The sequence below is a fragment of the Sturnus vulgaris genome, chromosome 17 (assembly GCF_052056855.1).
Source record: "Sturnus vulgaris isolate bStuVul1 chromosome 17, bStuVul1.hap1, whole genome shotgun sequence".
Classification (NCBI taxonomy): domain Eukaryota; kingdom Metazoa; phylum Chordata; class Aves; order Passeriformes; family Sturnidae; genus Sturnus; species Sturnus vulgaris.
In genome coordinates, this window is record NC_142259.1 from 7,763,621 (window position 1) to 7,775,202 (window position 11,582).

The following is an 11,582-nucleotide window of genomic DNA, read 5'->3' on the forward strand; positions in this document are numbered from 1 at the left end:
GTGACATCTCCATAGCAACACCAGCTCGCCACGCCCCCTAGCCGTCCTCCGCCCCGTGCCGGCGCGCAGCGCTCCCCGCGCGGGCCGTGACGTGCACATGACGCAGGCGCGCAGCGAGCGCGTGACGCGGTCCCGGTCAGGGCGGGCGGGGCCGGTTTGAACGCGGGGCCGACCGGGCGAGCGCGGCGCAGGTACCGGGCCGGGCCTGTGGCGGGGCCGCCAGGAGGGAGCGGGGAGGGCTCCGGGCTCGGGGAGCGGTCCAGCGGGGCGCCGCCACTGTGAGGGCATTGGTGCGAGGCCTGCAGGGCCGGGCCGCGCCCCTCGGCGGGCGGAGGTGCGGCGGGGACCGGGGGTGGCGGGGCGGAGGGACCGGCGGGGGGTGGTGAGGAGTAGGAGCGGGGGGAGCGCGGGCCGTGCCCCGCCCGAAGCGTGGGGGGCCCTGCCCGGCGGCAGCTGCACCGGCGGCTCCGCTTTGTGCCGGCGGGGCTGGGCGGGGACCGGCCGCTCGGTATTGATCCCCAGGGAGATACCGTGGCCGGGCAGGAAGCGCCTCAGCCGTCCCCGGTGGCGCTGGGGAGAGGGATGAGTAACTTGCCGCAGCCGTGGTTCCTTTCAGCGGTTCCCACGTGAGCGCCTCGGTGCTGATTTTTCGTCAAAAATCCCGGAGCCGAGCCCTTTGCAGTGGTGGTGCGGGAGGGTCCTCCCAGCTGCTGGCAGCCCGCAGTTGCGTCGCGATTCACTCGCTGATGGGTCGGGAAGGCTCCAAAGGAAACGGCTCCACCGCAGCCCAGCGTCTGTGTCACTCACACCTCGTTCTGTCTTTCAGAAAATGGCAGTGAATGTGTATTCTACTTCAGTGACCAGCGATAACTTGAGCCGACATGACATGCTGGCGTGGATCAATGAGTCTCTGCAGCTGACGCTGACCAAGATTGAACAGCTGTGCTCAGGTAAGGGGGTTCACCCCGAGGGCAGTTCCACGTGGGATGTGCACCCTGGTTCTGTAGAGCTGCAGCTGCACCCTCTGTGCTGCCCTGCTGTAGCTGTGCTCCTGGTTTAGTTCTTGGTGTGAACAGATTCGTGGTCAGTGTTATGATCCAGTTATGGTCAGAGTGTTGTTGAAGTGGTTGTTAATGATGTCAGTGTAATGAAAAGGCACGTTCTCATGACTCAGTACAGCATAGATGCTATAAGGAATGGGTGTTAATGTGAAAAGAGACTGAGGAAGAAGGTGTTTTCCCATGAGGAATTAAGCCTTTAGTCTGCATGGATAGAGAAAGTCTTACAAGTGTAACCAGCAAAAACAATTGTAATTTGTTCTAGAAGAGTACTGGAGTGTAAGGAAGACAGAGCAGTGACTCGTGGGGTCATCTGCAGGACTTTTTACAACTCGTGGTCCTGGAGCATGTCCCGTCTGTGTCAGCCCAGTTTACCTGGGCCTGAATCAACTTCAGCACAGCTGAATCTCATGTACCAGTCGTAGGCAAGAAAGAGGAAGTGTCTGTGGTACAGAAATGGAGTCAAGTGTCATCGTAGGGAGGAATGTGTGGGAGGAGGAGGCTTGTAAGAACGAATAAAAGGTAATAGTCTGTGGAATAAAAGCTGAAAAAAACCCAAGGCTAGGAATGCAGCCCGGGTACAAGATAATTTGAATAACTACATCAGGCACTCCGTGAAAAGTGGAAGTATGGTTCATGCTGTGACTTTAAGATAAAGTATTGCCCATGGAAGGAGAGATGTAGAAACTGGAGGAGGAGTAAATGGAGGGATTAATTAAAAGTGAGTTTTTGGACTGTTAATACAGGGCTATGGCTGAGTCCATGGAAGAGATAATCCCAAAGATTACAGAGAAGCAAGGGACTCACAAGAGGCATTTGACAGGTATTTGTAGTGGCTTTTGTCTAGTGAGATGATGTGAGAACTGTAAGGGTGAGGGAACTAAAGATCTATGACCACAGGAGGAAGTGATAAGCACTGTCTGCTTTCAGATGGGCAGGTTAAACCCTGTTGTGTGCAGGATTGATTTGCATGGGATTGGTGTGAGTCTTGAATGCTGTGAGAGCTCTGTGTTGAAGTGAGGATAATTAGTACTGGCTCTGCAGAATTCCAGTTCACCTGTTTTTTGGAAAAGACTGAGAGCTGTTGGTGTGGGATGTCCTGAGTAACGTTCCTTTTCTGTGTCTGCAATAATGCTTTGTGCCTTGGCAGGGATGAAGTGGCTTTTGCTGTCATAGTCCTGTGGAAGCTGGAGTTCCTAAGCTTATTTTGCTGTCTTTGGCAAGGGGAGCAGTGACAGCAGCAGTTAGAGGTTGCATAAATGCACAAAAACTGCCCTTTGACTTACGCTGTGATCCCTCTCTTTTTATCACACTTATCTCTCTGACTGCCAATAGTGAGCAAAGCCCTGGTTTTTGGCAGCTCCTCTGTGTTTGAGTTGTGATTGGAGTTATGCAGCAAGTGAGCTGAGACACTTGAGTGGAGGGCAAACAGCAAGAGCTGGTTTGTTGTTTTTAATTTGCTCCAGTGGATGACAGCAATCCTCTGGTGGCAGGTGAAAGTGGGAGCGCCTGCAAAATATCTTGGTAAGAGAGTGAACAGTTATAGGATGTGGTAGAGATGAACAGAGTAGTTGAGGGCAATGCTCTTCTGTATTCCTTCTTGGCCTTCAATCGCTCCCAAGAGCTTGTGTAGCTGTTGAATGGTTTAGGTTAAGGTTCCCATTACTCCTTCATTCATTCATGTTGGTGTGGGAATGATGCTTTGAATGTTGTGCTTGTGCTTTTAATGGTTGTACATCACTGTAGAGTGAGGATCCAGTTTAAAACCACGTTTTTTCGCTACGTGTGTATATTCTACAGATATGGAGGTGGTCATCCACTCTTTGTGGCTGAACTGAATCTCTCTTTTCCTCTTACTACAGCAAGTGCTGAATTGGAGGATATGAAGAATTTAAATTAATAGGAAGAAGCACTTATCTTATTTTGGTTATTTGATTAAGGCCTGCTTTAAATATAATTCAGCTTAATTAGCCTCTTGGAGAGCACCTTGAATTGTGTATAGGTTCTGCTTGTAGGGGGTAAATGTATTATGATTTCAATAATTGTTAAATACAGCTTTTAGAATAATGCTTTTTCTGGTTTAGTTCTATTAGTATTATTAAGAGAAGGTTACATGCCTGTTATATACATGTAACATCTCAGATCTGTACTGATATCCGTGAAGAAAGGGAAGTCAAGTTATTAATTAGATTTTTTTTCTCTTGGAATTATGGAGGCAGGTTTGTTCTTATTCATAAGAGTTCAAGTCATGAGCCCAAAAGTTTGGTTCTCCAGCTCCTTTAAGCTTATTTATGGCCATGCTGCCCCAAAAAGGAACTGAAGGTTCCTGTTATCTTGACTTTGTTGCCTTTAAAGGCCTTGTGTGACTGAGGAGTGAGTCAGGTCAGTTTGCTGACCTGATTGGAAAGAAACTCAAGAAGGTTAGTGAGCTGAGCTGACTTAATTCATCCCAGGATTTGTGTTCTTTTCCTTTTGTCAGGTGCTGCATACTGTCAGTTCATGGACATGCTCTTCCCAGGTTCTGTAGCACTCAAGAAAGTGAAATTTCAAGCAAAATTGGAACATGAGTACATTCAAAACTTCAAGGTTCTACAAGCGGGTTTTAAACGAATGGGTGTTGACAAAGTAAGCTGGGCTATAACTGACTCTCTGCTTTTAATGTTAATGTAGATGAATGAACTTTCAGATTTAAAACTGAATAAATCTGGGAACAGAGTTTGATTTTTGGTTTGTAAATCTCAGAACTCTTTGTTTTGGTTTGCCTTGGGGTCCTCACATCAATGAGGATACAATTCTCTTTACTCCAGCCAAGGTCAGGTTTCCAGTTCTTAATGATGAGAAGAATGTTACCCTTTTAATTCTGTGCAACTTCTGTGGCACAAAATAATACTGAATTTTCTATCAGATAAGGTTTGCTTGAGCTTCCTCTTTGGATCATTTTTGTAGGAGGCATGTTCCCATAACCTACTGCTATGATCGTCCTAAGGATTCCAAATTCCTCTTTACAACTGTATAGAATTACCTGATTGTTAAGGTTGGAAAATCTTTCTGAGACCATCAAATCCAACTGTTCTCCCAGGATTGCCAAGTCCATCACTAAACCATGTCCCCAAGTGCCACATCTACATGGCTTTTAAATGTCTCCAGATATTAAAATACGTGATTTTTAGCTAGTGAAAATGAAATTGTGAAAAAGCTTGTTCAGATGGAATGACAGTTCTGACCAGCCTGGTTTCCAAATGCCTTATGGAAAAAAATCTTCCCTACAAACAAAACTTCTTTATTTGCTGCATCTTTTTAATAGTCTTTATTATACATCTCATCCCAGAGAAGCTGGAATCTGCTGTAACAGTGATGTTTAGCTCTTGTAGCAGTTCTGGAGGTGGTCATCAGTTCAGATTCATCAGAGCCAGCTTTGTGTGGACAGGAAGAAGTTTTGTCTGTAAACTTGATCTAGCAGCAACTTTGCTGCAGAATTATTTAAGATTATTTGGACCCTCAAAGGCAAAGCAGGATTGGTTTTTCATTCCAATAATTACAAAAATTCCATTATTTGACATAGTTGTGGTCAAGAGGGATTTTCCCTAGACTGGACAAGAACTAAATTTGCATATCTTTTGAGTGCATTAACTTGAAAACTTTTTATATAAAAACTCAAAGTCATTCTTTGCCCTTAATATGAGTCTGACTATTTTTTTTTCTTTTTCCTCCTCTTCAGATAATTCCCGTGGATAAACTAGTGAAAGGAAAATTTCAAGACAACTTTGAATTTGTTCAGTGGTTCAAAAAATTTTTTGATGCAAACTATGACGGGAAGGAGTATGATCCTGTTGCTGCTCGACAAGGCCAAGACACAATAGCACCAAACCTTGTTACTCCAGTTGTGAACAAAACCAGGAAATCTCTCGGTACTGGCAGTGCAGGTAGAGAAAATAGTTTAAAAGATGATCTAGATCATGAAAATCTCTGGGGAAATGAAGATTGGGTTGCTATTTAAAACCAGTGTATGGGATTCTAGTATTTTGCATTTTGTTTCAGACAAGTCTTGTTTACAGGCTCAAAGACAGGCTGCTGTAGGACCCAGGTGTCTGGAGGCTACAGAAAGAACAGTCTGCTATAAAAGAGAAAATGGCAAGGATTGGTGCCAAGTGTGCCAAAAAGAAAGGACATGTTATGTGGAGTTAAGGAAGGAACATATCTTCAAACTCTTTCATGCCTAAGCATATTTGGAGGGGGGATAGTACCTATGACAGGGAGAATTTGAATTAATTGGTGAATTGATCTTGCAGCCCCGCAGAGGCCCATTGTTGCACAGAGGACCCCAGCAGGTCCCAAAGCTGGGCCTGGCATGGGCAAAAAGGGTGGAGACGATGAATCGGCGGGATTGATCGAGCAGGTGTGTACAGGACAGCCCTGTGACTGACCTCTGCTTGATAGAGTTATGTGCAGGTTTGTTTTTCCAATACCACAGTGTCTGGGTCAGGCAGATGGAAGAAAACTATCTGAATCAGCTCATTTAAAATCATTTAATTTGAACCCTTTGTTACAATGCTCTTGCTCTCCTGATGGAAGCAAAACCCCTTGTAGCACACGAGTGCCCAGACATTTCACCCCAGTGTGGGCTGTGTCACACATAGCAGGGTTTGTAAGTATTCCCACAGCTGTGTTGCAGCTCTCCCAGCATTCCAACAGAGCTATGAGCAGCTGCTCCTTCACTGAAATCCGGAGTGCAACACAACTGAACCTGCTGTCAGCAGGAGAGTTGTCGTGAAAGAATGTGTGAGCAGGGAGAAGTGCAGGCAGTCAGTGCTTTACCTATTTCATGGAATCAGCCTTTAGTCTTTACAAGTGGATTTGTGTGTGTTGGACTGGATGTTTGTTGTGGCAGTGATACTAAAATTTGAGAAATGGCCCTTTTTCTCCTCTCACAGTCCCTCCTCCCCCCATATCTTGGTTACTGCTGAAGTGCTTTTGCATATCAACACCCTTCTGAGAACTTTTGGGACGCCCCTTTTGCATAGATCCTTCTGAATTCTGTCTCTGGTGGATATAATTATTATTGATGCCCCTTGACAGATCAATGCATTGAAAATGACTGTTGAAGATCTGGAAAAGGAGAGAGACTTCTACTTTGGCAAATTGAGGAACATTGAATTGATCTGCCAGGAGAATGAAGGGGAGAATGATCCAGTGTTGCAGAGGATTGTGGAAATTCTTTATGCCACAGATGTAAGTAATCTGTTACAGACTGGGTTGCACAGTTCTTTCTGCCCTTGTAATTGGAAGCTGGTTTGCTTTCCAGGGCTCCCTCTAGTTCTGCCTTTTTTCTTTCCTTGTGAGGTTTATGGCCTAGCTTTTTCCTGTAATAAAGGATCAGATAACTTAATTGTAGTCAGACAGCAAACAAGGTAGACCTTTCATGAGTAGCACGTAACAAATAGATCAAAGATGAGGAGAATATGTCTGATAATACGTCTTGACGCTAAACAGTGACTTAAGGGTGTCTTACCTGAAGTAAGAGGAAAAAAAAAGTACCTACAGAGTAGCCAGGGACTGGTTTGACATCACCTTTTCATTAAAGCACTTGTTTTCTTCCCCTTCAGGAAGGCTTTGTGATACCTGACGAAGGAGCACCGCAGGAGGAACAAGAAGAGTATTAACAGACCACATACTGTACCAGCAGAGCAGCAACATCAGAATTCTTTGCCCCAGATAATGTGCTTAACTGTAAAATACTCCACTTTATTCTTAGAGGACTCACTGGTTTCTTTTCATAAGCAAAAAGTACCTCTTCTTAAAGTGCACTTTGCGGAAGTTTCACTTTTACAGTGGGTTTGAGTTAGGAGCTCTTTCTCACGCTGTAGCAGAGCAGTATTCACATCGAGGTGGTATATTTAGGGAGCAAGAGGCTGAATATTTGGAACTCGTTGCAGAATGGTTTGCTGGTAAAACACTGGTTTGTGGAAAGACTCTTTTTATATCTAAGGCGGTGTGCAGTAGAGAAATTAAAAGACTGACTCACAGAAAGATTGAGTTAATGTGAAATTGCAGAACAGAAATTATAATAAATGCCTTAAGAGTATTTAAAATATGCTTCCATATGCCAAATTGAAGTAATATGATGGGAGATTTTATGTGCTTCATATTGGGGTAGACGTTTGTTTAACTCCATTCACTGCTGTCCGAGAGCCTTTGCGTGGCAGTCTCACTGTGTCAGCAAGTGCTCAAAAGGGGCTATTAAAACAAAACTCCATTCCTATGTAAAGCTGCTTACTAAGTGATTAGTTCTCGATGAAATGGGCCTTAACGTTGCCTGTCACAAGATTAGAGGGAGTATGAACAGCTGAGACACATAAATTACCTTGAAGAGTGCTGAAGCCTTTTTCTGTGGCATTGTGGCTTTGCCAAAACGTACTGTGTTTTCTGTAAGAAAAACAAAGCAAAGGGCACACAGTCTTACTGCCTAAAATATCCTTCAGAAGTGATTTTTCTTCCTGGCTCTTGTTTTTATTTGTTCTGTTTATTTTCATTTCTGTTGGAATCCCTTCTGTTCTCTCACTTCTCCCTTTCCCATCCCAAGGAATGCTGAACACGCCCAATAGTTGTAACAGGACTTGCACTGTGCAACTGGCTTTGAATGAAAGTGAATTGATCACATGAGGATGATATTTTTCTGTCTGCTTTCTTTTTTGTTTTTCCCCCTTTGAACCAGGGCATATTAGTAATAACACTTGCCAGTTCAGTAGTCTTCTGGGGTAAAAACTAAAAGATGCTGGCTAACAGAGCTAATGTTATTGCAGAAAATACAGTACTGAGACTAACTTAAATATTAATATTTAAAATACTTTCCTTAACTGTCCTTTTTTGCTATCATGCCCCTCATTACTGTTGTGTTTGGCAAGATCCTGCAAGACTTCTGACCCCCCTTCACTACTGAGATTGATCAGTCCTGTTGTGCTTGTATTCATTTGTTTCTGGTGGTAGCTTGTCCTAAAATGTGTGTAGGAGAGCATTTTATGGTAATTGTGTAGTGCATGAATCTTTGTGAAGTTCAGAGAAAAACCCAAATTCAGTGAATGCCAAAAATGCAAGTTTCTAGCCATTGTTTAAAATTGCAGTGGTGCTATTTCTCTTGTGGCCTTTTAGACTTTTGTTGCCCTAAAACTCCATTTTACTGAGAAACCATATTTGACTTGGATTTTTCTTGACAGGGTTTTTCTATTTTAAGCAGTTTCTAAATAAAGTTCTGTATTTCAAGAGTGTCATGTCTGCTGGAGTCTCTCATGCTTTCAGATACGATTAGGCAGAGCTGAAACCCGTGGTAGTTTCATAGTGAAGCTTGCAGGACCTGGAATTTCAGCTTCCATTCCCCAGCCCCAGGCATTGCTAACCTCAGTAGTAGTAGTCTTGGAACCTTGTTTGGAGTGTGCTGGCACAAATGGCTGTTATTTTTTTGTTTTGTTTTGTTTTTTCTTTCTGTATTTTCCCTCCCACAAGTCAATGGGATGTGAGTGTGGTGTTGATTTCCTCCTCTTGGTGTGGGAATAGGGATGTGTTACAGGAATCCTGTCACCTGACTTTACTTATTTAAGGTGTTTTGAAACTGGTAAAACACTGGTTATGAGTTACAGACCAACGAGATGTTAATTGTTTCTGTCACCAGGCTCTGTGAGCAGACTGACTGTAAACTGAGTTGATTTGTTTGACTTCGATTGTGTTTCTTAGATGAGCTTAAATGTTCCTGTCACAGCTGTGTGCACAGACCAGCATCTGCAGAGAAGTGCTCATGGGATGTATCTGACCTTGGAATGGGAAGTGATCCCTGCAGGGCTGCTCCTGTGCTGGGAGCACCCTCCCTGCCCCTGAGGACTCTGTGGGTGCCTTACTGTGGAGAACAGGCACTGCTGGCACTGCCTGCTGGTGTGGCACAGCTGGGGCTGGACTGCAGCAGTGTGGATGTACACCTAGGGTTTGATGCACATAAAATCTTCTTTCCCATTACTTCCTTGCTTTGAAGTCGGAAGCATATTTTTTTCGACTCTAAATATTCCATTATTCCAGCAACTCAAGGCAAAAGGTGGCAGCAGGATGTGGCTGAAGGTGAAGATGACTTTTGGGAGGAGGTCAGAAGTTGTGCACTGGGACCTGGTTGCTTCAAGTCTCTTTCCAAGACGATTGCATGTGTGGATCTGGGAAGCAACAGGTCATGAGATGGGTTGATTTTGGTCAAAGCAAGTAAATGGCCTTTCCTGCTAAGAGAAGGCTGAGTCAGAATTGCTGCTGGTGTGCCCTGGGAGGCCGATGGATGTGTGGACATACTGGACGTGCATTATAAAGCTGAATTGCAGTGGCAATCTGGTCAGCCACACACTGCTCAGATTTCCAGTTGCTTACATCACTTCTTTGCTACCAAGATGAGTCATAAATAGAACGGGGACAAACTCAGGTAGCCAACTTATGGCTCCATTATAACATCTTGGCATAATCTGGTTTTTAATGTCCTTTTGGGGAAGCAAATTACAATAGGCTCAACTCAAACCCATAGACTTAACATAGCTACTCTGTTACCCTGGTACAGTATATGCTGTTACATGCTCACCTGCTGGAATGATTCCCATAGCATCCAACCTCCTCTAGTATCTTAGTTCTATCAGTTCTTTGTAAAACAGAATGGAAGAAGCAAAAGCTCATGTCTCTTTCTGTACCAACATGTCTTACTTGCAAGTGGACTCGTGGATGTTTTTTTTAACTTTTATTATTCATTTTTTAAAAAATTCCTGGTTTGCAATGACAATTCTTACTGTAACTGGTAAAAAGCCTTCAAATAAAGGCCAGAAACTTTCTTGTTGTCGTATCATATCATGGTTTAATGTGGCTGCTTGAGCACTCAGTCATCTTGTAGGCTGGCTGGTAGAATGTCCTTTCACAGGAACAGGTTCAGGAGTGGGAGTTGAGGGCATCCTGTCAAGGATAAGGCTGGAAACTGCTGCTCACAAGGGAAAGATGTGTTTTGCACGATGGGGTGTAAACTCAGAGGGCTGTACTATAGATTTCAGGCCGGTCTGATGGTGCACACCCTCTGCCTCTAATGCTGTACTAGTACAAGAAAAGGGATAATAATATGGGCTGTTATTGCAGGTTACTGTCAGAGGAAAGGGAATTTGTGTCAGGAGAGCTGAGCAATTACTGATCTTCTAATGTGGAGAAAACGAGGTGAGATGGAGCTGTTGCCGATTCATAATAACCACTTCTGATTAATTGCAGTGTGAAATGGCAGCGGGTGGAGGGAGTGCAGCACTGCTCTGGGGATGCTCTGAACGCAGGGAGCAAATCCAGAGCATGATCTGCAGGAAGGAGACCTGAGCGACCTCGTGAGTGAGATCACTTGGGCTGAGATGTGTCTGGATCTGTTGGTTCCTCACAGAAATTCTGTTTGGAATGGGCCTGGAGTCAGTGGAAGGGGGGATGTTCAATGTGTGCCCAGAGAACGTGGTGGGTGTTTATGGGAATAGAAATTAGAGAAGGTTGCAGTGATAATGGAAGAGGATAAATGCATAAGAACAAAATTGTGCCATGAAGTGGTACAGAGAAAACTGCAAAGGTGTCTGGTGTGGGAAGACAGCCCTAGGGGAAGAGTGAGTGCAGTGTTTTGTGGCTAGAGAGGAGGGATGGGTGCACAAGCACTGGGCAGGACAGAGAGGCCCTGCTGTGCTACAGGAAGGGAGCTGGGTTTGATAACGTCCAGCCAAAGAAAGGCAAAACAAATGGGGTTTCTCTTTTGAGTAACACCTGTTAAGCTGAAGAATCAGGCTCTCGGGAAGAAAAGGGTCTTTTTGAGGCCATGCAGATGTAAACTGTCAATAAGACAATCTTTATCTTCCACTTAATCTTTTCCTTTGTAATAGGGAAGGAACAAAGTTAAACTAAACTCAAACTTCTAAGACGAAAAAAGGAAGTTTTCAGAAGGCAGCCCCAGCTTCGAGGAGCCAAAGGCCACTCTCTTTGAAAATGATTCTTCTCTTTTTCAACACAGCTGGCTGGCTTTGTGAACTGTGCCCTTTAGATAATATATATTTAACTTTGATATATATTATTATAGGTATAAATATTTATTTAAACAATATATAAATACTGAAACAGTATGACAACATACAGTAATATTAAAGATTATATATAGCTATGTTATATACATTTATATTATTTATATATAAATATATATAGGTGCATTTATATATTAAAAATTCTTTTGTCTGAACTGTCAGTGCTGTAGGACACAGGAACTGGTGTAATTTTTGTTTTCAAGTCCAACAGATGTTTTGCGGACATTTTCCTCTTAAAATATTTCATGAAATGGTTGCCTGTCAATCTTCTCTGACTCTGATTTTGTCCCCAGGGTATGCATAAGGATGAATGGACATTCAGGAGGCATTAAATCTCAGGGGACAGCATGGATATAAATCTTAACATGTCCAAAGCTCTGCAGGTTGATATTTATGGAGTGATGAGCAGATGAGATTAAAATGA

At 43.9% G+C, this 11,582-nt stretch overlaps 1 protein-coding gene across 2 annotated transcripts; it reads left to right on the forward strand.

The window, feature by feature from the left end:
- Positions 1-65: 65 nt before the first annotated feature.
- MAPRE1 (microtubule associated protein RP/EB family member 1) lies at positions 66-9,900 on the forward strand. Of its 2 annotated transcripts, none has more exons than XM_014890136.2 (7): positions 66-191; positions 827-950; positions 3,538-3,683; positions 4,777-4,981; positions 5,348-5,454; positions 6,135-6,287; positions 6,662-9,900. In XM_014890136.2, the coding sequence occupies exons 2-7, from the start codon at positions 830-832 to the stop codon at positions 6,716-6,718; spliced, it is 789 nt and encodes a 262-aa protein (XP_014745622.1). In that variant the 5' UTR covers positions 66-191; positions 827-829; the 3' UTR covers positions 6,719-9,900. The 2 variants fall into 2 exon arrangements, with proteins under 2 accessions (XP_014745622.1, XP_014745624.1); XM_014890138.2 differs by having other exon boundaries at positions 68-191; positions 4,777-4,966.
- The last annotated feature ends 1,682 nt before the right edge of the window (positions 9,901-11,582 follow it).

Coding starts and splice junctions, on each gene's coding strand:
- MAPRE1 (XM_014890136.2), top strand. CDS start 830: ATGGCAGTGAATGTGTATTCTACTTCAGTGACCAGCGATAACTTGAGC. Junction 3,684..4,776: donor AACGAATGGGTGTTGACAAA/GTAAGCTGGGCT, acceptor CCTCCTCTTCAG/ATAATTCCCGTGGATAAACT. Junction 4,982..5,347: donor TCTCGGTACTGGCAGTGCAG/GTAGAGAAAATA, acceptor TTGATCTTGCAG/CCCCGCAGAGGCCCATTGTT.